The sequence below is a fragment of the Myiozetetes cayanensis genome, unplaced genomic scaffold (genome assembly GCF_022539395.1).
Source record: "Myiozetetes cayanensis isolate MyiCay16 unplaced genomic scaffold, myiCay2020 scf6-25, whole genome shotgun sequence".
Taxonomy (NCBI): Eukaryota; Metazoa; Chordata; class Aves; order Passeriformes; family Tyrannidae; genus Myiozetetes; species Myiozetetes cayanensis.
In genome coordinates this window covers 58860767-58887114 of record NW_026087853.1, presented here as the reverse complement: position 1 = coordinate 58887114, position 26348 = coordinate 58860767, and the positions used below count along the sequence as shown (strand labels likewise).

Below are 26348 nucleotides of genomic sequence, written 5' to 3'. Positions count from 1 at the left end.
AAAAGATGGCTTTATTTATGTTTGACTGATGCAGGCACAACTGGAGGCTGATTTTTCTTTTTTTTTGGCTTTCAGTGTAAACACTCGTGGCAGCTCTCTGTTTTGGATGCTGACCCAAAAACAGATTGTTTTGTAGTTGCAGGAGGCTGCTGGGTAAACCACAGGACATTGTTATTGCAGCTGAACTTTTCTTTCAAGAAAGCAGGAGGAGTTGCTTTATTTTTTTTTTTTAATTCTGTGCAGTTTTATGTACACCGCTCGCTCCAAATATTTGATGTTTGCCACACTTGTTATGAGTTTCTCCAGAGAGATGCGGTCTTCTGACAGCAAAAGATAAAGCTGACTGATACAAATGACTCACAGTACCCCGACAGTAATTAACAGTGATGCAATACCCATGCGAAAAAGAGGACTTGAAGAATTAACTGTTGAGTTTTCTTGACGATGCAGCTGCACTTTAAGAGAGAAAGCTCGACCCATCATAGAACTCCATTGTGTACATTAGAGGAAAAAAAAAAGCTTGGCAAGATACATTAAAGATTTTTGCTAAAGAGATACAAATATTTTGCAAGGGCAGAGGGCGCTGAGGCAGGCTGTACTTACTTCCAGAGAAAAGTAGGCAGTATGACAAAGAAACAGTAATATTTTTTTATCTTCATTTTCACACTTCATCATCTAAGAAGGACTGTCTTTTTCAACCTGCTGAACTGATTTAAGCCACCCCAACCCTAAATTAACTTTTACTTAAAAGTCGGTCCATGACATCCTAATCTAAGAAGTTATCTGTGCTTATGGTTTCAGCCCGGTTCTACAGAAGGCCAGTACTGCTATTTATAAATGGGATTTTTTTACTGTTCTATAAAGTTCTTATACAAATCTCACGGGTCGAAAGAGAAGGAAGAGTTGGGTAAGAGAAGACGAACGATTGAAGCAACTGCTTTATAGCACAATATGAAACTTGACACTGTTTTCTGCTGCCAGTATGATTCCCAAGTGAGATGGATAAATTGTGGTCAAGACCTGGACAGGTTAACTAGTGGTCATCAGTGCTGGTGGTACCTTTATATACAAAAAAAAAAAAAAAAAAAAAAAAAAGGATACTATTGGACAGGGCATTTGAAATTTAATACCAGACATGAAACAAGACATCTGTTGGACTCTCATTTGTTTCTCTTTGAATGGGCTTTAATTGAAAGCTCAGTGAAAAATGCAGGTTACATTCTTAGTGTTATCCATAGTTTTTTTTAACAGCAACAACATCAGAACAGTGATGCTTCTAATATTTATACACTTTCTAATTGGAGATGTCTAAGAGCAATACATTATCAGATATATATATATACACACAATTTCAAGCAATTAAAAGTAAATAATAAACCCCTCCTCCCAAAACCCTGAAATAATATATTTCCTTACACTAATAATGTCTTTTTCACATATACTTGACAAAGAGTCTTTTTAAGTTACTTATCTTAAGAGTAATCTGTTAAATGGAGATCCTGGACCAGCCCCATTAAAAGTTCAGTTTTAAGTTTATACAGCTTGTGAGCCACATAACCAGTGTGGCTTTACATTGTAAACAAATCCCAAATGTCTACAATGATCTGAATTAGTTTTGTGTAAAGGAGATCTATGATAGAATAAATTTAAACCAATACATTAAAAAGAGAGAGAGAAAGGGAAAGAGTTAACTGACAAACAAAACAGTTTTGAGAGATCAAATATGTGATTATTTAAAAAACAAGTTAACTTAATGGTAAGATTCTTATTTTCTGTACAGAGAGGCTCTGGTTCACCCAGCTTTAGCTGCTCTAAAAAGACATCCTTTAAAAAAGGTTTGATTTGTGAAATTCAAAAGCAGAGCTTCCAACTTTAAAAGCCTGCCCTTTGGCAGCACGAGTACAAAGTTTACCAAAAGTATCTCAGGTGACTGTTCCGTCTCGTTTTCTGAGGATAGATGGACTAGCATTTGGAAACCTCAGCATGTGCACAGGTGATGTAAGCACAGAACTAACCTTCAACAGGGAGGAATCACCCTACCCACTGCAGGACTTAAAAAGGTACAACAATTTGTACCCGGAAAAGTTCAAGTGAGGATAACACCAAAAAAAAAAACCCAAAAAAATGGAGACAGACGTGAAGCTAAGAACAGCTTACGGAAATCTTGAAACTGAGGCAATCTTGCTTACTTTTTAACAAAACCACAGGTAAAAAACCTCTTGAACTTATGGAGTAGGAACTTGTGTAACTCCAAATGGAAGGCAAGGCTGAGCAGAATCCTACGGTTTAGTTAACTTGTGTCAAATGGGATGCGAAGACAGCTGCAGCTCTGACAGAGGTGATCGAAGGTGGCTGACAAAGTTTGCAGTAGCTCATAATGTCCCATCTGGTTTATTCACTTGTTTGAACTGTCTAAAGGGCCAACTGCAGCTTAGTCATGTTCCTCTGGTGCATGTTGTGATGACGAACTAATTCATCAGACCTGGCAAATTTTTTTTGACAGCTGGGCCACCGGCAACTGAAAGGCTTTTCACCTGTTAACAAAACACCCTGTTATTAACTGAGCACACAGCTCGTCTGAGACACTGCTATTTTTGTTCTCTCTGTGGGGTTGCGAGGAGCTGGGCAGGGCCCCTGTCAGGAGGGAAGGCACCCTGGGCTGTCCTGAGAGGGTGTGGGACTGCCCCAAATTCCCGCTCGCGCCAGCGCTCGGTGCTTTCCTGCATCTCCCTCAGCTGATGTTTAACAACAGCCTTTTCGGATGACGTGCAAACACTTTGCAGTGGTTCATTCCTGGAGAGAGGCCCTTGCTGAACACCATGTCTATGCTACTCTCAGCTCTCCAGTGAACGAGTTTAAAAGTCACTCTGGCATTCGCACAAGCTTCAGCCGCACCTCGGGCCGTGGTGCAGACATACTGTTAGTCACTGTGAAAACTGCCAGTGACTATTTAGAGCTTGACCTCCAGTCAAGGAGAGTTTTTTCCAGCTAATTCAATGAGTTTTGGCTGAAGTTCTTTGAAACTGGTGAGTGTAAGTGAATGGGGTAGAAGCGGCAGGGTTCAGCATGAAGTCTGCTGAGCCAGACTCGAAGTTTTCCACTGCTGCCTAAATAAAGTGGATTCCCATCTATGGGAGATGTTAAACGCTCAGAATGGTATGGTTCTAACATTTCCGTGAGCATAGTATTCACTACAAATTTCTACAAGCGAAGCACATTCAAATTCAACAAGAAATGCTATCCCTTTTTAGCAGTTTAATCTGGTCTCTTGATTTTCTACAACGTTTAAGTGGAATTTCAGGCTGGGTTTCTGATGCCGCAGGAATGCTGATGGAATGCTTTCATTAGCTCAGAGCAGTGCCTGGTGACTCATGCTTCTTTCTTTCATTTTCTTTCTTTTCCCCTCAAAATAAATGCAATATTTTAAAGTGGATTCAGCTCCAGGGCTGGGCTTTTCAGTTCTGTCTACACACCTTGCACTCAAGACACACTGGAGTGGTACAAGCTCATCCAGACATCTTCTTATTTGCCTCACACTTTGTGCACTTCACAAACATCCACATTCAGGCTAAAGGGGATCTGGGATTGGCATAGATGAGTATTTCTGACTGCAAACTCCCATGCACTATATTTTAGGCAGGACGAAAGGTGCCTAAAATCTACTTTATCCACTTAACATACATGCTGGACAAAGCAACAAATCTCTCACACGAGCACATAAAACAGTATGGGACAAAACTGATCTGGTCAGAGCTACTGATTAAAATCACAGATTGTATAAACTGGTCTTTTTTTCATCCAAGCAGCTTAGCAAAACCATCCTATGGACTGATGTGAGTTACCTATTGCTGGCCAGCTTTTCATGCACCAACACAGCAAGAGCAGCACAGAGTTTTGCTGTTTCACAAGCAGCCCTGGTTGTCCTCTCACAACACGGGGCTAGCAATCTCTATTAGTTCTGTGCTGGGCACAAATTATTTTGTACAGCTTCGTGGGACTGGTATCAGAAATCATGCTTTCACTGCTAAACATGTATATGGATGCAGAGAACTTTCCTCTAATTAATTTTTTTGCTTTCTACAGCAAAGATCGCTGTCACAGTAAAATTGCTCGTGGGGAAAAAAAGAGCCTGAATTTTTAGCTGAACGAATAGTTTGGCAGTTGACTTAAAATTAGGTTGGAATTAGATGGAAGACACCTGTGCTTTGGTTCATCAAGATTTAACACGGAGCAAGCTAACTTGGGCTCGGTGCTTCGTTGCACGACTTAGGGGGTACAAGAAAGGAAGAGGAACAAAGCTACAGGGCTAGATGGATATGAAAAATCCCCACCCACCACTCGTGCTCATTCCCCTCAGGACATGTGTATTTTACAGTCAGAGGAGCACGACAACATCCAAATGCCAGCAGGAGCACCCCCACAGCAGCGCCCAGCTGGGCTGCACAGAACCTGCAGGCAGCAACAGCGGCCCGGACCACAGGGAGCAAGGAGGAACTAGAACGGGGAGATGAGGTTTACTGGGGAAAAAAAGAGAGCAAGTTCCTCACTTTAGCTAATCTGGGGTAAAAAAAAAACCCCACTGGAGTCATGCAAGTCCTGAACTGGCAGATCAGTTAGCAAAGAAACGTGATGGAGAATTGTGGCTCATCCCAGCTTGGCTGGCACGTGACCACCACGTCTTGCCACTCTGTCTCTCCCACAACGTTACCTCTTGCTGGTTAAGAAAACATCTTTCTTCAGGCAAATGCACAGAGACCCAGGCCCTGCAGCTCGGCAGGAGACCGTGGGGAGAGCCCAGGAACACGGCTGTGCCCTTTGCCGTGTGCGGACTGCGAGTGTAGATATGGCCATTAGGTGAAGCATTTATTTGGCCAGTGCCACAGAAAATGCCATTGGTTCTCTCGGGTGAATCATTTCCTTTATTAAGATTTCTCTTTTTTTTTTTTTTTTTTGAAGGTCTGAAATATGTGTTTTTATGGTCCGGAAGAGAAAAAAGAATTCATAGCGGGGAGAAAAAGATTTTCAGGCTCCTTGTCCATCTGTACAGAGACTGAATTTAAAAGGTTAACACCAGTATAGAAAATCTAATAACATGCCAAAAGTGGTCAGTAAACAATTACTTGGTAAAAACACTGCATACATAGAGGAGGGAACAGAAAATGTCGGTTCACAGGAATCATTCTAAAACTTAAAAACTAAAATAGAGGTTGCTGCAGTTGCTCCTTAATGGTGTTTACATTTATGTGAGGACAGAGCAGACTGAAATGGCCTCCTTTTTCCCCCTCCCCCTGTATTTCTATGAAATACTACGGTTCCTACAGAAAAGGCCCTTGAATATTTGAGTAAGCTTTTACTTTAGTGTCTGTCAGTGTGAGTTTGCAAAAGGCACTCCTTTTATCTTCTGGAGAGATTACAGTACAAGCAGCAACAGCAAGAGCTTTGCCGTGCTATCCTGCATTAGGCTCAACTGACACTTAGGAGAAGCATGAGTAGGCAGGAATACTTTAGATTACAGACCTTTGGCTGAAGCCAGAATTAAAATTTCTATCTTGTAGGGTTTTTTCAGTAAAGGCAGTAGATCAACTTGACATTTGTGGGCTGAGACCATGACGTTCACTTCATACTAGCTGACAAAATTTATTTTGCCAAGCTGAAATTTCTTTAAACACGAAGGAAGAAAGCATAGTTTCCAAAATCACCTAAATCCCTCTGTGAAAAGTGACTATCATGCTTGGGGAATACAGTCACACTGAAAAATCAGCACACCCTGAAAATCTTTCTGTTAATATTGAATACTTAACTCCTGGTTCAGAGACTTTCTAATCACGTAACATACAACAACATTGGTTTAAAAATTAAAAAAATAATGAAATATAAATGTGAAGAAAAGTTTACGCACTTGTTTTACCTGTATGAGTCCTGGTATGAGTCTTCAGATGATCAGATCTGGAGAACTTTCTCTGACAGGTTTTACACTGGAAGGGCTTCACACCTAAGAGACAAAAAAAGAAAAAAAAATCTATTTTTATATCCCAACACCTTTTAGAAGGGTAGGTGAAATCATATATTTCTGAAATTTCAAAAGCCTGGATTTTTGGGGGTTTTTTTTGTTGTGTTTTTTTTTGTTGTTGTACTAGTTACTGTAACTGCTCCTCCCTGCTCTGTGCCTACACATTACAGAAAGTTAAATTAGTCATTAATCAGGCTACCACCCCTTTGTAACCTCATCTTCCAGTGTCTGGCATCTGAACATCATAAACAAACACCCACTTGCACTGCTGGACTAAAGGAGGATCTGCAAAACGTTGTTAGTCCTGATCCTGTGGTTTGGCAGTGCCGGTGTCGTGGATGAGCAGATGTGCCATGAGAAGAATCGAGGTGCACAAGTGTATTTTCTTATGCTCCCACCAGGTTTAACTTACTCCACATTTCTACTTTTACACATGACACACAGGTCTTGGGTGCTGCTTCACACAGGTGTGTTCTAGCATGCAGTTGCTAAAAATCTGTCATGCCAATAGAGTAATTTTACCACCAGCTTTCAGAGACACTTCCTACATCTCTCAGTGACACTGTCTGAGTGAGATAGAACATCTTTCAAAGGCAGAAATCACCCTGTGAGGAACTACTGCTCAGGAGTATTCTTTGGGATCACAACCCACATATAAAAATGAGCTGAGTAATTAGTAGGGAAGTCTTGTCAACAAACCTGTGTGTCGCCTTTGGTGCCGTTTGAGTTGGTCTGAACGAGAAAATCTTCGTTCACAGTCCTTAAAATCACACTGATAAGGTTTTTCACCTGTAAAGGAAAAACAGATTATCAGAAAATGCGGCTAAACAAGCGAACATGTCAACTAGAATCAGAAGATGAAACTTGTTCCTCTGAAAGTCTTCTCTCTCTGTAGCAGTCTAGTGGTACACCAGGTCTCATTTGCTTTAAATCATCTTGGAAAGGCTGGCATAATTCTACTGCATTGACACTGATACTAAATCTGCCCATTCTAAGAAAATAGTCTATTAGGTTAAAGCTACAAAAAAATTTCGGGTTGCCTTTTTTTTTTTTTAGGTTTTGTTTTTCCTGCTGGAAAAGAAGAGGAATCTCTTGGTTTATATTTCTGCAAAAACCACATTAAACCCTTTCCAGCTATCTCAGTAAATCGTCATTTCTACAAAGGATCAACTCATAGTTTGCTCGAAACTGGATTTAAAGCAAAAATGAAACAAATAACATCCATGTAGGTGGCAATATTAACCACACTGAATTAATTAAAAGAAACTGAGCAAAATTCAACCACGGAAAAATGCATATTCTTCCTCAAAACACAAATTAGGTTTCTTCCATAAAGAAGAATTCCATTCAGTGGAATTTCTCATGTAGTTGTGCAGCTCCCACATCAAGGCTATGAATTATTGCAAAGCCTCATGTAAATATAAAATCTTCCCCTCCTCCCATCCAGGTCAGCAGAGATTCCCAGGGTGGGTTTTCTCCGGGACGAAAAGTGAGATTCTGAATTGTTTAGAGAATGAAATCCCTACAAGCTGGTGTCAAATGAACGTGGTTTGCAATGCAAGGGACTTCACCAACCACACAAATGGGCAAAAAAGAAATGCAGCAACCAAGGAGTTTGAGGGGAAAAGGGAAATACTGCCAGCATGTAGCAGAGCACAGAGTTGGGGAAATTTGGCCAGCACAGACCAAAACAGATCTGATTCTCATCTAAGGTCCCTTTGCACAACACTGAAATACCTTCCAAAGCCTCAGATAGAGTTACATTTATACCCACATGAAGCCTGGTTACAGAGCCACAGCACAGAGGCCTCAGCACAAGCAGTAATGAAACATCTCCCACTGCAAAACTGGGAGGATCCTGGGCTTTATCTGGAAGGTACACACAAGTGCAGCTGGGACCTGCTTTGTCTACTGTGGGAAGCTGAGATGTAAACCAAAGGTTCAGTAGGAAGCACCTACAGAAAAAACATCAGCTGAAGTGGTTTATTATTAAATCAGTGGGTTTAATCTCTCTCTGTACAATTTTAAAAACATATCAGAGTTTGATAAATGTCCGTAGCAAACGTCTACATTTCTGATTCTACTATGGTGAGGAAATGTACTCTGCTTTCATGGGTATTCTGAGCCACCAAAGCAAGCTGAGTTTAGAGCAGATGCCTTCCAATCCAGGTGACAAGGAATAAGAAGCATATCAAGGAGAGCATTCCAAATTCATACTGGTACAGCTAAAATCAAAACAAGCTAACTTCCTGTGACAGTCACCCAGAGGAGTTTTACTGATTCTCAGACCTAGGTGTGGACAATTTCCATGTCTGCTGTGCTTAATTTATTAGCAGGAGAGATTAAAGTTGCCACAGGTGTTTGAAATAGTTCCATACACTTTGACCGCAAGGACTCCCTGGGGGGTGCCTGCTTTTCAGAAACCACTTACTTCCAAGGAATTCAGCCCTTTGGCAGATTTAAGAGGGGGAATGTCAGCAGAGCAGAATGCAGTGACAGGATGATTGTCTGCTAATTGCAATATAAACGCAAAAGATGGTTAAGGAAGTATTTGAACAAAACAGCATAGCAGGTCTGATGGCATGCACATGAAAGTATTTCTTTAAATACTCCCAAAAATAGTTTTGATTGAGTTAAAGACAAATTTCACCAGATGCATGTATTAAAGGAATCAATCCAAAATGTTTACGTAGGGATATGGTGACACTGCGAGGAAAACAAAAAGCAAATAAACAAAAAGAGGGGCAGTATTTGGACAGAAATCCTAATTTCCCTTTATTAGTGATGGGCTTCTGCTCTTACAGAACCTCATGATCACAACTTTGCCTTGGTAATATAACATTTTTCTATTTAATATAATTTGGTTTAGCAAACTTAGATAAAATATATATTTATTTAGTTAGTAAGGAGCATTTATAGATAAGATTTTCTGTCGTCTTCACACCATAGTTCAGCTGTGAATGTCATTGCTGTGTTGAAACTAATCTTGTACTTTAAATTCAAAAGTATTCCTATTTTATTCTGTAGAAATGACAGCCTAAAAGCAGTCCACGCTGGGTGAGGCCAAAGGCCCATCCAGCCCAGCAGTCTCCCACCTTGGCTCACCCAAGATGCCTGCAGGAGAGCAGAAGACAGCAAGGATGCAGCAGTACTTTCCCTGGACGCTGTCCTAGATCCCAGCAGCTCATGAGTTATCAGCTTTCTAAGCCAAAGAGGGCTTTCTGTTTAACACTTGTTAGTGAAGCTTCTTTCCAATAATTTGCCCAGTTGTTTCCTTAACCCAAGCAACCTTTCAGCTTCCAGGGATGGTATTCCATGGCTCAGCTGTGAAGGTCAGCATTTCAAAGCAACATCAGTGAAAAGGTGCTATCCTAGGAGTTGCTACTCCAGACTCCTAAGAGCCCCAGCTCGGGCACAAGCACATCAATTGACCAATCCATCATCCCTGTGTACAGAGGACACAGCTCTGTCTTCCCCAGGTGTTGCAGTGATGAACTGCACTGATGACTGTGAAGCATTCAGCACCACAGTGGCACACACGCCCTAGGAAAAGGGTATTTCCTTTTGTCCAAGCAAAGAAATCATCGTTAGATGATTATTGGACTTCACCACTTACATCTCCCAGAGCCTCAGAAATTCCCCACCAAGACCTGAGTCCCCTACCAAAGAAAGGACAACCCTCCTGATCTACAGGTTCTCATGCTTCCCTGTAGAAGATCATGCCTGGAGTTGAACACATTTAGGCAAAAGAATATCCCTGGCAGAGCATATTTCCTCTGCAAATGTGCTCAGCTTTGTGTAGAAGAAATCTCGTTTTTCCAGTGAGTGGCACTGAACCCAAAGGGTCTCTGGCAAGAATGCTGATGTTCCCACCACAAGTGAAATTTATGGAGGCCTAGACATCAGTTTGTTTCTGAAAGGAAGTGTCTGAAGTCTGCCACAGAATGACAACTCACGTTATTTGCTGTACTGTTGAAAAGTTAGATGTATTTTTGCAATTCCTTTCAGAGGCCTATCTGCTGCAGCAAAATAGACCAAGATAAGAAAAAAGCTTTTTTGGCTGTACATGTTTCAATAAAGGCATTGTTAAGAATGAATAAGCAGTCTTGCAGGGTACAAAATGTTAACATATTTTCAAATAAGGCTGTTTGAAACATTGGTAAGAACTGATTACAGAATCCAACTTTGTGTTTCAGGGCCTTGTTTGGTTTTGCAATATTGCAACTGGCGAAGAATGGAAGATCTGATGAGCCAGTCTCTGTATGTATCTATTATAGGAAAAAAAAAAAGAAAAGAAAAAAACCCAAACATTTTCGTTTAAAGCAAACATTATTCTGCAAAGATAATATCTGTTGGTTTAATATTAGATATATGTAACAGCTTGTTTTCAAATCACGTGCTCATAATTTTAAAAACTTCAAGGTGGAAGAGCTTCAAACCCATGAGTGAACCCAGGACCACCTTACAGGAGGACTAGCAAAGTTTTATGTTGGCTGAGGAGAGGTTAAAAAAAAATAAACAACCCCACAGCCCAATTATCCTCCCCTTCATCTGACTTTTGACAGCTCTCCTGATTTGAGACTGGCTCAACTCTCATCAAAACAATGAAACAGAAGGGGAAGAGACACATCCCTTTGTTTATTAAGAATATTAGGTGTTATGGTTGCCAACTGCTTTCTGTCTAACAGGTTAACTCCACCAAGCCCAATTTTCTACCTAGTGGAGAACTCTAGAGTTGGGGTTTGGAGTTCATTGGGTTACAAACAGAAAGATGATCAGAAAGCCCAAGGGACACCCCCACAATTATCAACATAAACCAACAGCCTCACTGAACTGGCCTCTTAAGGTAGCCCCTGACAGATAAAAACAGCAGATGGAGAAAAGAAAGAAGGTGCAGAGAAGTGTGAACTGTATCTACCATAACCTGTATCAACGAGACACATTCTTCATAGTGATGACTGATCTGCCCTTGGGCAAAACTGGTTTCCAAATTTTGCTTTTGGCGTGCAGGAGACACAAATCAGGGTTAGACAAGGACATGAAATTACAAAGGAGACTGGAAACGGATTTGCATCACAACAGTCAGTCCAGCTGCCCTGAAGAGCATGGGACTGGAAATGACCATTATGGCCCCTAAGTCCAGACCATCCACACACCAAGCAGCCAAGAAAATAAGTTAATTCAGGAGTGTTTGCAGACTACACACTCCAGATGCTCCCATACAGTACAGTTCACCCCAAGCACTCCCAAAAACTCCCAAGAACTAAGACCACAGCAGGGGAGAGGAAATGAAGGGCATCGTATTCTAAGCCTCTAGAGCACCTGGGAATTCGGCAAGTTGAATTTCCAGATCGTAATTATAGGAAATGTCTAGTGCCCAGACAACAGGCTGAGGACAACACCCTGCCAGCTGATAGAGGGGAGAACTCCTTTCTAATCCTAAATCTGAATGCATCAGCCAGGCAAGTAACCCAAGCAATTTTCACACCAGCAGTGCACCATCCCCTGCTTCCTCTGTTTAGCTGCACCCAACCCTAAAAGCTTGCGCAGCAATGTTTGCATCAGCAAATCCAAGCCTTGTGAAACAAGTTGGCCTCTTGTGGAAAGCAACTCGAAAAGATTTGAGAAATAAATAAATTTTGCTGTCGACCTATCAAAATGTGCGGGCAGAAAGGTCTGGGGCCCACCTGTACAGAAAAGATATTTGAGGGGAAAAAAATGTCTTTCCTCTACCTTGTTCCACTACAGCATAAACCAAATGTGGGGCATGGATGACCTCAAAGACAATGGGAGAAGTCTCTCTAGGGTTGTTAGGCAGCCACAAGCATATCCCCAATGTCTTTGGGGGCTTTTGTGACTCTACAAGCCTAGATTGTATGTGGTATCATTCTGCAAAACCTTCTACAGCTAAGGAAAAAAAAAATTGAAATATATAAGCTGAGGTCCTTGTGATTCATCCAGAAATAACATTGAGAAAGCCAAGCAACTAAATGGAATAAAATACAGGACCAGAACAAATAATGACGGTTAAAATACGGAGTAAATCAATTTAGGAATGAAAGAAACACTGATTAGGAAAAAATCCAGAGCTGGATAGGCATACAGCAGAAAACCACTGAATGCAAAAGATCTCTAAAATTTTCTTGTTTCCAATTTATTTACAGAAGACAGAAAAGCATTCCTGCAGACGTCCATCTCTAAAGAAGAAATTCCACTTACAGTCTAAATTATCCTGAATGTTCAATCTGAGCAATGCTGAAGATGGCTATCTGAATAGTTTCTCACTTGCCCATTCAGAAATTAGAAGTGCTTTGTGTTCATTTCTCACCTGTAAGTGTTTTGTGCAATGAGCTAACTACATGACCTCCAAAAGCAAAAGTCTGCAACTCTCTTTTATGAAATATTTGACAATCTCTTAGGTCACCACAGCCTGGACTGCCCTTCTGTTCTCTCTTTCAGCCCTTCAACCTTCTGTCATATCAATGGGTAACTGAACATCTAAATTCACAGATTTTACCCACAGATTTCTAGATTAGCACAGAAAGAACTGTATAAATGAAAATGTGATAGGCAATCCGAAAAAATTTGTAATGATCATATCTAAAGACATATCATAATTTTACATGAGCAGGAGAATAAATCTTTCAAAAGGGGAAATAACTCTCTGGCAAGGTGCAGGAGAGCATTTGATTTCCACATTTTGATATGTAATTTTTATTGCCTGAACTCAGAGAGAATCCAGACCTTAGCCTGCAAAGGAATGGCTTCAGGCTCAATTTTTCATGGAAAGATCCCATAGCCAGGAAGTTGTTTGCCAATCCCTGCCTCCAGCCCCTACCAGAAAAGGCTTACCCAGGAGAACAAGAGGATGCTAAATGTCTAGATTCCTCTTGCAGAGGAGACTTCTTAATAGTTAACATTAGATAAGATTTGGAGAAAGAGTCAATGCTCCCAAACGAGGAGGGAAAGAAGGAAAAAAAAATTAAATGTGAAAAAACAAGTCATAGCCCTGAATGATGCCCTGTAGCAGCAAAGGAGGGAGGGAGGTGATCTACTTGCTGTCAGTGGTGCTCTGTGTTTTTCTTCACTAGATTCAGAGGGTCTTCTGCCTCCAAAAGAGGGATTGCCCGGATGACAGAGGATTTAGGCACTCCTCTGACAGATTCTCGTGGTCCCTGAGCTGGCAGTTCATTTCTTGCCCCCTATGCTATTTTCAACACACACACACACACCCTCCCGCCCACTTTGCCGTGCAGTGCTGCACCGCGATTTGCACCCACCAGTGTGCTTTCTGCTGTGCATCTGCAGGTGGGACAGCTTGAAGTATCTCTTGTTGCAGCCAGGGTAGGCACACATGAAGGGACGCTTCTCGTTCGTCTCACTCGCCGATCGGACAATGGTTGGAGCGACTCCTGGCACCCGCCGGACATCCTGCAGTGACAAGAGACCTGCTAATGCAACCTGCGTGCTTTCCAGCTCTTACTTAGCATATTCAAAGACAAACAATCAGAGCCACTTCGCCAGGACAAAGAGATACTTAAAAAAAGAGATCGCGCTGTAAACAGGCAGTTTTGTTTGATCCTACATTAACGATCTGCGACCTTATCATACCTTAATCTGTTCTCGGCAGAGTATCACGGTTATTCGAAGGTGAAATACAGTGAACTCTACTTAGTGAATTCTCTCACCGATATTTTATGTGTAATGGCTCACACTGTGACCTCCCGTACAGCCACGCAATCCTGGCAGAACTCTTACTGGCACAGAAAATAGTTCTAAGCTTATTCCACTCTAAGAGACAGAGGCAGAGTATTGCTATCCTCTTTATTTCAAATACTCGTATGAAGTTAAAGGGCAAGGAAAATAACATCTTGGATTAACACAACCTGATTAAAAACAAAACAAAAACAACTGCCTAGGTGGAGCTGATGAACAGTCCAGCCTTAATGCATTTTGGCCGCTGTCACAATGTTCCATCAAAGATGATCTCCTCCTTCTGGGACAATTAACTTCCTTAAACAATGTCAACCACTTACTTTTATTCACTCAACAAAAGCTGGCTCGGGAACCTGTTTCTGAGAGCTTGACACGGAATTATGACTTGCTAAACTATACAGAAAAGGAAAAGGAGAAAAGATGCTATCTAAAAACACCGATGTACGCTGACAACACAAAGCAAGAAGAGACAGATATTCTGTAACGACTTTGCCATCAGTTTTAAGAAGGTATATCTGTTACAATGGTATTTATTAATGATATGGCTGCCTCAGAAAGGAGGAAATTAACCCCCTTGAACGCTAAGTTCCTTCCAAATATTCACCCATTACTTAGCCATTAGGACAGAGTCACATATTCTATTTTGGTTTTAAGGGAATACGTTTAAATGTGTAAGGTTTCAGAAATACATAAAGGCAAAATGTCATCTCACACTTTCATACACATATAGAGTTATCAGACACAGTCCATTGCAACCACAGAGGCTCCACATGGCCACAGTGATTGGAGCCAGAAGCTGGAAACGGGATCGTGTGTTTGGGACCGTCCTGAGAAGCACGGAAGGAATATTGCCTTGCAGACAAACTTTAGAAGAAGAAATAAGTAATTTTAAATTACTGGGCCAGAAAGAAATCTTAAGTTATAGTTCAATGGCTCCAGTGAAGCCAGGACACTCACATAAAGCATTTCTTGGTAACGCAGGGAAACCACAAATCAAGGATGGATTTATAAATACCAGTGAAACACTAAATTAACGCTATAAACAGGCAGCAGTTTTACTGTTCTCCAAAGGAGGATGCCCCACTATACTCACTTGTATGCCTCTAAAAACTCCATGGGTGTGTATTCTGTATTGGGCCCCACAGCTGTATAACATGGGAGCACTGTGGTTCTCATTTTCATATCCTGCTGTATGGCTGCAAATAGAGAGGGGAATAATGGAGAAATTAAATTAAATATTTTTCAGTACTCAGCTCCAGGTGAGAGGTTTCATTTCTTACGTCAATGATAACATATGCAGAGTTCACTTTTATAGCCATATTATCCAAGTTCAAATTAAATTCACCAAAGGAAACCTGCTCTGCCTTCAGATGGATCTGCTCCCACTGGCACAATGCACTGACTCTGTACATACATCTATTAGTATCCATCAAGACAGTCCAGGAAAAAAAAAAGGGAAAAAATAGACATTGTCATGATTTGAACTCTGATGAATCTCCACAAAGATTTTAGGTAAGAGGGAAAAATTCACATAGCAGCATAACAGTGTCATGTGCACATGTACACATTATTTATCAGTTAAATGTGGGGCTGGCTATTGCTAATATCTTTTGGAATGAGCAAAATGCCTCAAGTTTCACATTAAGTGCAGTGGATTTTTGTCAGCACCTCATGACTCAGATATTACCAGATACTACCAAGAAAGTGATGACATTTATAAGAATAGCAGTCATGTACTCATAAACAGAGATTACAAATCAGTGTCTAAACTATTTATCCCACATATCAGCTTGCAGGATGCACTCCAAATTAACCCTTTATAAAAAAAAAAACAAACCAAACCTAAAATCAGCCTGTCCCTACTAAGTATAAATTTTCAAGATTCCTCATGCAACACATTGATTTTAAAAATTTGCAACTTTTGCTGTGTTTTGTGTGTGTCACAGCCATACGTTTTGCCTAATTATGTTCTTCAGAATCCTGTGTTCTCCTGTCCAGAATGTTGGAACATTGCTGTGTTTCCTGTTTGCAGCCTTCTTAATGTCAAAATTCTATAAATACATTTAGGTTTCATTTTTGAACGAGTATGTTACATTAATGTGTACATTGTCACATGTAGAAATATATATTGGCAGTGCTAAGTGTACATGTCTTACACAGCACTAGAAATTAGAAAGTGCAGAACAAAGCCCAAGGGCACACATCTAGGGACAAAGATGGATATATAGGATGTTATCCCAGGCTTTGCCAAATGCTTGCAATAGCAATTTGAAGGGGTCCCTGAGGCCCAGACTCTCATTTCACTGGTTCCTTCCTTTCTCTTCACTCAAAAGTTCACGTGCAGAGTAGAATTACAAGGAATTTTTAAAACCTCTTAAGTGATTCACAGAACAGGCAGTGGAACTGGAACATGGGACAGGTCTAAAGGGTCTGTGAGCCCTGGTAAAGAGGAGGGGAGCAGTGTTTGGGAGCAGCTCTCGCTGCAGCGGGTGGGCTCCACTCCCCATCGCTCGGCCCCACAGCGACTCGCTGGCTGCCACTTGGCAAATGGGTTCTCTGGGGTCAATTCCTCTGCTGCTTTACAACACCAGCTGCAAATCCTGGCTCCACCTGACCATTCAAAGCAAAGCCTACACCTTTTGGGAGGGTATGCTCTGTTTATTTCAATTTTAAGCAGTAAACATGGTAACCATAATGAAAAAAGTTATAGAGGGGCAGCAAGAAGGCATCTCTGATCTGTAGCAATGTCTGTAATAACAGAGAAAGAAGATGCCATTATCTGATTTAAATGGATTAAACTCTTCTGTAGATATGCACCATGTCCAAATAAATAGGATCTCCTCTCTCCCCAGGGCCCAGATGTGGCCTTTTGCACCCTAAACCAAGTCACAAATTACCATTTGCTGTCACCGTTTGATCAGTTCGGGTTCCCAGCACCAGCATCAATTTTTCCTCTCTATTTAAAGGCACAGAGTCTGTACATGTTAAAAAGAAAAAGGGGAGGAGGAAGGGTGTTGAAAACACCCAGCCTATGGTGATACACGTGTTGATCAAAAATTACACAGTGCATTTTAAAACAGAAAGGAAAGGAGAACCAGCATCAATAAGGAGGAGGTTCTGCAGCAGAAGCTATTGCTGACCTGTAACACAGCAGCAATCAAGGGTAAATATGAACTTCAGCGCTGGTCACCCTGAGTAACCATGAAACCTCCCATTCACACCTGTCCTAACAACCTTAAACACTACAATAAACAACAGACACGAAGTCAGATAAGAAGAACTCCCAGGACAGAAACTTCAGAAGAAGAAGCAGGAATATGCAGTAAAAGCTCACACCGTAAAACACAGCCCCACTGTGCCTCCAGATTCTCATGGTTTTCATCTTTCAGTGATAACCTTCCTTGTAAAGACCAGTCAGTTCTGAAATAATTCCTCCCAGGAATAAGAAACAGAAGAAAGACCCTGCCTGTGCCCTCAGGAATGGCTCTATGAATGAGAGGTACCCTCCAGATGATCTCTATCTCAATTTTTATTGCACAGTCGGGTAGCCTTCTTGAACATTCTGCCTCTTACATATTTCCTCACGTTATTCCTAGTTATACTTCACTAAACTGTCCATACAACTGCAAAGCTGTGAAGATTAAAACCTGAGCCTCTAGACTCATAACATACAAAGTCCTTAACCAGCTCCCTAGGAAAGACACTTTAATAATCAGAAGCCCTAATTCCCACTTAATATTGGGCACATTTCCATCAGCTTTGGCTGGTACTCAGCGTGGCCATATGGCTGATGACAGCAAAATGGATCACGAGAGATTTCTTGGTTAAAATACTATTTATTCATTATGAAGCACTGTGGAATAATCTGACCTTGGGGGAGATAGAAATTAACAGGTGGATATTCTTTCCAGTCAGTGGGAAACTGGAACACTGAAGGAGGATTTTTCTACAAGCCACTCCCTACAATGCTGCTCCCTCGAACTTCAGCCTTCACTCTGCATCGATTGCAAACTCCTTGTGAAAGACAATTCTTTCTCTCCCAGATCCTTCACTCCGTGCACCCACGACATATGCCCCAAAATGTGCACCACAGTTGGCACAGTTGTTTCATATGGCTGGAATTTATATGCCATAATAAAAGCAGTGGTAGAAGAGCCGATATAAATCTAAATACATGATTAAACTCAAACAGCCGCTTTATCGCATGCAAGACATAATGAGCAGATGCAGCGCCACAAACGTGAGCAATACAAGTAACTGATGAATTCATATCTGCAGCACATTAACTAAATGGAAATCTCCAGAGGGCAGGACATCTCTAAACTGTCATCTTTTCTGGTCTGGCACTCTGTGTTTAACCAGGCAAAGAGACAACGCCTGAAATGCTCAGGGCACCAAATCCATACAAATAATAATGAAAAATTATCCTGATAGGCTCCCAGGACCAGATGACAGCCTAGATCTCCACCAAAGCACATGTTCTCTCTCAGCAGGACGGGCTGCTCAGACAACACCACAGCAGCCTGGAGAGCTGCCAGTGGAGCCACTCACTGCCCCGCTGCAAGTGCACTCCGAGAGCACAGCCAAGGCTCCTGCGCTGTGCCTCACCCTGCTCCCAGGGCTGAGCAGCTCCCAGGAGAAACCAGCTAAAGCCAGGGGGGTGATCAGGGAGCAATTGGAAAAAAAAAATATCCCCAGTAAGGCCCAGAGTTACAGTCAGGAGAAACACTGGACTGATCCCTCCACAGGTCCTAAACGGACTCAAAGCTCAGCAAGGCCAGATGCAGCCAAACGGGCCTGCCAGGATTCAACACAAATTTTTGGTGGAGCAAGGACTGGAGGATTTGGCCTCACAGTCCAGTTCTGCCTTTACTTGTAAATACACAACTCCCTTTAACTTCAATACAAAGGCAGAACTGGACCATAAATATTTCAAGTTCGGGTTAGCTGGTTAAAAAAGGACTCGGTATATTTTATTCTCTGGATCTAGACAGCCAGAAACAGATCTGGAAACAGAGCCATAAAATGTAATTTTAGATAACTGGGAAACAAAGGCTGATACTTGCACAACACAGAATGCTAAGGAAAGGCTCTGAGTTGTAGAGTATTTAAAGGGCTTGCATTTACCATTAGCCCAGCAAATCCTTAACACTCGGAGAGTAGCTCTTTTAAAATGATTAATCTCAAAGTCGTACAGATTGTACAAAGATTAATAAAAATGAAGGTTTTACAGATGAGAATGTGTGACGAAAAACAGAGCAGCTTTAGAGGGTTGTATCAATCTAAGTGGTTATAAAAAAAAAAAACCTCATAAAAGATGACATTCTAATCTGAATATTTTAAAAAATAATCAAGCTGCAATTTCTCTCTCACACCATTTTTACTTTGTTAGAGTGAAATTGCCTGTCTAATGTAAAAAGCAGTTACAACTTAATCTGAAGAGTTAAGCTTTTTATTATTATTTCATAAACCAAAAAAGGGAAGCTTTAGGGCACACTGAGGAGAGTTAGAAAATTTCAAATGAAACGTGAATACACATTGATTCATGAGATTCAGACTTGGACGAATAAAAAAAGCTAGAAAGCAAGATTACATAAAACAGGCACCACATTAAGCCTCAATTTAATTGTGTTTCAATGCAGGAACAGGAATTTTAGGGTTTAGAAACAGAGCCAAAAATGAGGCAAAGTGAGGGTGTGGGCTAGTCCCGTTGATAACAGAACATAAAGGAAGAGAAGTAGAGTTAATTCCCTCTGCTAAAATATTTACCATCCTAGCACCCTGGGAAAAATACATATGGAGACAGCAAAAAGATTCTGATTAGTTATATAGAAGAGCCTGTTTCTGCCTGGTTTTTGTCTAATACTATTACAGAGGGTGGAGTATAAAGCTGCATTTTTATCTGTACTTTCCAAGGCAAAGGAATATTAAAAGACATGATTTCACAGATTAGAGCCCTTCTGCCATCTTCAATGAGAGGACCAGCTGGCTGATGAAAGGAAGGCTCTGGATTTTCAGGGGACCTTCGTATTTCTGACTTCAATAGTCTTTGTTTGGTTTGGGTATTTTTACCATTGACCTGAGTGGAATCAGGATTTCACCCAACAATTCCCTTCAAAATGAGACCCTCAGCTATCAGTGGGAAAGGATCAATTCAGTATTAGAGACAGTAGGTTATTGTCCATTTCCAGTTCATCTTGACTGCAAAATTGAACCTAAGTAAGAAGTTTTGCACCTCAAAATGTTACTAATAATACCACCAAAGCTAAACAGAAAAACCTTTGCAATTCACTCCTAAACAAAACAAGTTTTCACTGTCTTGTTTTAGAGGCAGTTTTAAAAGTGTTCTACAGAGATCATACCTAATACGCCTTCCAGTGAGCATGAGAAAACAGCAATAAATACCAATTTCCATGGAACATGATGAATACTTAACACCCAACCAAAACCAAAAGGGGAAAACCAACATTTTGTCTGGTTATACACTCGGTTTCAGATGACTGTGGGAAATATGGATCAAAGATTTTTGCTCAAGCAGCTGAAGAGACAATTTTGTCAAGTATTGCTGTTGGGAATGTAGCTACACTTCTTGTCTACAACGCCATATCATTTCCTGCTTGTTATCAGTTATTTTCATGTCACTTTTATAACTCGTTGAAATATCAAGGGGGGGTTTATAGTCATGAGGTCTACCCTTACAACTCCTATGCAAGGAAGCAGTGTTTTTCATATTGGATAAATAAAATTAAAAAACAAACAAACAAATGCTAAGGGCAGAAACAAGTTGAAAAGGTGTCCACTAATGTGGGGCATGCATTTTGAGATGTCTGGGACCTGAGTTCTCAGGGTAATAAGCAAAGGACCCACTGACTTTCCTGCAACAGTATAAATCTAATCTCAGCTGCTCCAAACAAAATACCACAAAATTAGGAACAAATCATCAGCAAACAGTCTGAGGAGATAAAATCCAGTCTCCCAGGGGTGTTTATTGCCTTAGCAATGAAGCTTTCCTTTCGGATTCTTGAAGCTGCCAGCTCGCACACAACAAGCCCACCCTCCCTCTTGTCTACCCAAAGTTCAGAAGGTGACAGAGAGGTCCCTGGACAAACAAGCAACACAATCAACACATTAGTTCACAAGGCACTGTTCTTCCCTCACATGAGTTATAAGAACGACCTGAGCTCAATCAGAGCTCGATTGAGTTGGCATTCAGAACCTAAATGAAAATCTAAAACGCAGATTCAAGTCACTTGGACTCTTTAGTAGAAGTAGTGGGTTGTCTTCTTCCCCAGGGACAGCTCCTTGCGGAGAGAAGCTCATCTTGGGCCATCAGACATCCCTTTGGTTTACCAGCAAGTAGAAGCATCTAAAACTCACGGCTGCAGCCTTTTCTATGTGCTTCCCCACTTACACCTCTCTCCCCTTCCCCTGCCAGCCTGTCACGTTGCTGTACTCTGCCAGAAGACAACATCTCACTTCACCTCAGATGTCTCTCTTCACCACTTAGCAATGGCTGGTCAGGGACTCTATTCCATGCCTTTTACTCCCACCTCTGCTTGCCTCAGGCCACACCTTCCACAGATTCCTAAGGCTTACAGCTACCGAAAGCACTCAAAGACCAAACTCCACTGAGACAAAGGAACTTCTTGCTGTCAGTTCCAATATCCAATATTAAAATAAATTTCCATGGAGGAAAAAACATTTGGGAAAAGCAGACTTCTATGGCCCTAAAGACATAAGCTGAAGCAGGCTCTGAGCAGATAAAATCATTCAGTAGTTTAGATGCCAGGCTCTTGCTTCTGACAACACACAAAGAGGACTGTTCCTAAGCTTGCAACTCAACAAGAACGATTTTCACGACCGAAAAGGACACAGTTGTGGACACCTGGCAGTACTCCTTGCCCAATTTCAAACTTTCGATCTGGGGATGAGGAGATTCTGGAGCTCATCACTTAAATATTGGCAAGAATGTAAAGAGCTAAAACCAGAATGCTCTCAGATAAACTGCTGGGTAAATTCAGCATAGAAACTGCTAACTAAGGCTACCTGAAATGCATGGCAACAGCTTCATTTCACTGCGTTAAACTTGTGCTGGAACATGAACCCAGAAACCAAGCTACTGACCTGGGCTGCTGTCAAGTATAAAGTGTATGACCTGTAAGTTTTGTATCATTGCAGAGTTCTCTAACTGTTTGCAGAACCTACTGGCAGTGTGTTCTTCCTTCTTATAACGTGCAAAAGCCTTACTGAAGCCAGGAAGAACTGCTGGGGAGAACTGAAGGCGAGGAGCTAAACAGGGACTGTCATCGTTGGACAGAATCTAGAAGCTCTATATTTCAACAGAAAGATTGATTCCAAAATTCTTAAATTACAACTACAAGGTTGAGAAAAGCATCTGAAATACTAAACGCCTGGGAATCACTTATGAACAGTTCATATATTTTAAAGATGTAAATCTGGGGAAGAATACCTTATGTTCATGGCAACTGAGATTGGAGGTACTGTGTATTGTAACTCTCGGCCAGAAAAGACAGATAACTATTTTGGCTCATATTACCAGTGATGAGGCTATGTCTAGCACTGATTTTCCACAGATTCTACAATCTTGGCCTATACCAAAACGTTCAGCTTTGTTCTACCATAGATCATTCATCTTGATTTTTTTTTTCCCCCTTTTTCATGCATCCTAGGTCACATACTTTACACTGCTAACAGTCTGACTCCTGGACAAGTAAGAAGCCATTTATTTTGTTCAGTACTCCTTTAATATTTCTATTGTGACTTTTTTTTTTCACTGAGTTCCCCAAAGAATAACCTCTTCCTTGCTTTAATAACTTGGACCTCGGTCAAGGTTGATGTGTTTCTCCATTTTGCAGGATATTTTCTTCAGAAGAGACAAAACAGTGTCTAATACTGAAATGACTGATCTTTAAAGGGTACAGTTTAAAGAGGAAATCAAAAACACTTATGGGGGGAAAAAAAAAGTAGGAAATAATCTTTAAAAGAGGGGATCAGCAGCAAAGACAGTGAACTGTACACAACTGTAGGATTTTTGGATCTTCTCTAACCATGAGAGAGCTCCTTGACAGACATCTTCAGGCTCAATTCTCTCCTTCCCTTCAACACAGATAGTTTACTATGTTAGTATCTTCTCCCTCTAACCTTCAAAGCACCACTTGTGAATGAGCTAGAAGCAGATCCGTAACATTCTTTTCCTTCATCACACGACAGCACTGTACACAAAGCCCACCTTGAACCAGAATTTTCACATTTATGGACGAGTGCGCATGAAAGCTCAGATCTAATCGAGGCTTTCCTAGGCCTCTGTCGTTGTTCACTTGAGGCACCACAAGCTTAGACGCCGAGAACATCCCAAAGGTGGCGATACCTGCCTTCGGTGGTGGGGGGGGGGGGGAGAGTTTTCGCAGCCAATTATCTACTCAGAGCAGTGAATCATAAACTCTGTGGCTTTCTCTTGGCTAAGATGGAAAGGTGGCTCTTTCACTCAGGGTGGTGATCGCAGACCAAACGATGGTGAGGACGCGGTTGTGCCTCAGCCTCGCAGGGTCTCGGTGCCGCCCCGCTCGCCGGAGGATCCCTGAGCCCGGCAGGGGTGATGGAGGCAGCGGGCACAGGCACCGCAGCCTGACCCGCCGCCCATGGGCCGCCACCCCGGCGGGGCCCCGCGGCGCCTCGGAGCCTTCCTGCCCGCCCAGCCGCAGGAAGCCCCGCGGGGGAGGCGGGCCGGAGCCTCTTCCCGGCAGGTGGGAGGGCGACAATGGCCGGGAGGAAGGAAGCCGGGAGGCGGCCGGGCCGGGACACAGGACGCAGGGCCTGGCGAAGGCAGGGAAAGGGAAGAGGGATGGTAGGAAGGGGGCGACAGCTCAAGGAGGAGAGCGCGAAGGGGCCGCGGCTGCTCCTCTGGGACGGGTCCAGGGAGCTGGAATGGGCACGGCCCATCCCTGCCCGGGCACCCCAGCCCGGCCCCGGCGGGACAGGGCGGCTGCTTCGCCTCGGAAACACCCAGGGCTGGGCTCACATGGGCGCGGCACCCCAGCCCATTGCAGGGATTATCAAAATCCCGGCAAATGAGCCGCTCTCAGGGCAGGACGGCATCCTTTTCGTGCAAGTGGTGGGATTCAAATCGTAAAACACAAGACAAAGTTAGCTCGGTAACACAGCTACACCAGGGCAACAGGTTAGAAGAGAACAAAAGCTCCTTACCCCTTCAGTGTGGATCCCAGGTTCATTTGATTCCATGTCATGCATTCAAGCTGCGAGGTCATTTGGTACAAATTGTCACTGTTGTGAAAACATGTAGAATTAGAACCAAAGTTACAGATATCAAATAAAAAACAATACATCGAGATATCAACAATTTCTTTGTTATTGGTTTTAAATATGATTATCTAACAGTAGAAAGCGAATTTATTTTATATAATCCCTTTATATAAGTATTATGAAATTTTAAAAAAAATAAAAGGAAATAAAAGATAGATAAAGACTGTGGAACGAAAAGTCCCTTTGAATCTGCAAGCCTGACGGTTTTTAAACAGCTGGAAATGGAGACATAAAACTTTTTCCTTACAGAAAAATAATATCCGATATTGACACATTGAAATGAGTGAAACGAATGTAGGCAGCCGGGCGTACTAACGCAGCGGATTATTTGTTTTAAAAAAAGGCAAATCTGTTAACTGTTTTAACCAGGAGTGCGAGGGACCACGTGGGTAATGGAGCGAAACAGCTATCGTGACTCATGATGGATGTTACTACATAGAGGGGCTTGACAAGAGGGAGAAAAATGGAGTGGCTGAGCGATAAACGAAGCTCGCCGCTGGAACAGGCTCCTTCCCCGCCGGTACACACCGAAGGCAGCCGGGCAGAAGCAGCCCGCGGCTTCCCCGCCACCGGAGCGGCCAACGCGGGCAGCGCGGCCGCGGTGCGGGGCGCTGGGAGGAGGACGCGGAGCCCCGGGAGCGCTCGCCCGGCCAGGCACATCTCCACCGGGCCGAGGAGGTGCCGCTCCCCCCGGGGCAGGCTCCCCCCGGGCCGCCTGAGGGGCTCCCCCGCTCCGGGCTCTCCCCGCAGCGCAGCTCCCCGGCGAGCGGCGGGGGGACGAGGCGGGAGCCCCCGGCCCTTCAGCCGGGAGATGTGATTGATGCCGGGGAACAGCCGCTCACAATAAACGCAAGTCTCCCCGTTGATTAATCACACCTAAAATCGCTTGATTTAGGCGGTGAATTTATCTCCTTCTGTTGTTAGAAGAGGGGGTTTTTTTCTTTTTCTGTTTCTTTTGTTTTGTTTTGTTTTTTTACTTCGTGGCAGGTAGAAGCGACCTAAAAAAAGCCGGAATCCAGTGGGAAGCTTTTGCATATAAAAACAAATTAAGTGACTTCAATCTCGAAGTATGCGTAATATCATTTGTCAGTATCACTGGACACTATTATTCATTAGTATGTCTGAAGTGCTATTATGCTACTACAATGTCCTGCATATCAGCTCAGGAATTGTTAAACTCTCCTGCAGTTTCCCCATTTGCAATAGCAGTCCGTGCTGGTCTGTGCCAACTACGTTTTGCAATTCCACGAATTCTTCCTGTAATGCTGCTGTAATTAATTCCTCCAGGACCCTGATTTTTATTAGAAGTGCCCGCCCGATGCATTTACAGCAGGAGATTTCCCTTTAACTTTCTTTCGCTTGACAGTTCATTTATAAGAGCCTCCCCCACAATATCCACTTTTTTTTTTCCCTCTCCTTTGCTTTTTCATAAAGCAATACACTTATTCATCTTGTCACAGCTCGCAGCCACTGTATTCCATGCCGCCTTTGGGTGACAGTGTCCAAAACAAACCAGCGCAGTGCCCGCGGCCAGGGGACACTGCAGCCCCCCCGGGCAAACCCCCTCCAGACCCCCCCGCGGTTCGGCTGCGCTTCGCTCCTGGCTGTGCAGCCGCAGCTGAACGGCGGAGCCCGAGCTGCCTGCAGCCTCCGAAGGGAGCCCGGAGCGGCTCCCGGGAAAGCTGGGCGTCGTGGGAAGCACTGGGAGACACAGGGCGAGCAGAATTCCGCTCCTTCGGCTAAAACCCCGCTCTACCACAGCCGGTGCCTCCGGAACGGGGCGGCCCCGGTTCCTCGCACCGCTTGTCCTCCCTCTGCGGCAGGATGAGTGCGGGGGGAGCAGGTGCTCGGGCCGGACCCCACGCCAGCCCGGCACGGCGGGGGCGCGTTTCAGCTGCGCGGCTGCAACAGAAAGAGAAGTTTAACTCGAGGCCCCGAGAGCGGATTCCCGCGGGATGCGCTGCCGACTCGCGGGTGGGGAATACCCCGGGACAGGGATGCCCGCGGAAGGGCACCCGCAAGCCCCTCGCACGGGCTGCAGAGGCGGTCTGTGCGATCTCTGCTGCTGGCAGTGGTTAAGGGGAGAAAGCCTTTTTCTATGCTGAGCCACGGCCCGAACAAACCGGAGCTGCCCAAGCTTTGGCTAAGTCGCGGGAATCGGCCCTGGGGGGGAGGCAGGTGGGCACTGCCGGGCTTCGCGCCCCTTAAACCCGGAGGCAGGAACGGCCGCGCCGGGGTCCAGCGGGCACCGACTCGGATTAAACTCCTCGCATCTGACGTG

At 43.2% G+C, this 26348-nt stretch overlaps 1 protein-coding gene across 7 annotated transcripts in view; it reads right to left on the bottom strand.

The window, feature by feature from the left end:
- Window positions 1–927: 927 nt before the first annotated feature.
- WT1 (WT1 transcription factor) overlaps window positions 928–26348 on the bottom strand; it is a 34328-nt gene continuing 8907 nt past the window's right edge. The window contains exons 4-9 of one of the 7 annotated variants that reach the window (XM_050337077.1): window positions 23951–24028; window positions 14820–14922; window positions 13291–13441; window positions 6710–6799; window positions 5900–5992; window positions 928–1059 (exon numbers count right to left, since the gene is read on the bottom strand). In XM_050337077.1, the coding sequence (XP_050193034.1) occupies window positions 1034–1059; window positions 5900–5992; window positions 6710–6799; window positions 13291–13441; window positions 14820–14922; window positions 23951–24028 (541 nt within the window). In that variant the 3' untranslated portion in view covers window positions 928–1033. Of the gene's footprint in view, window positions 1060–1163; window positions 2535–5899; window positions 5993–6709; window positions 6800–13290; window positions 13442–14819; window positions 14923–23950; window positions 24029–26348 lie in introns of those variants that run through there. The other 6 variants (XM_050337078.1, XM_050337074.1, XM_050337076.1 and 3 more) reach the window with 6 other exon arrangements.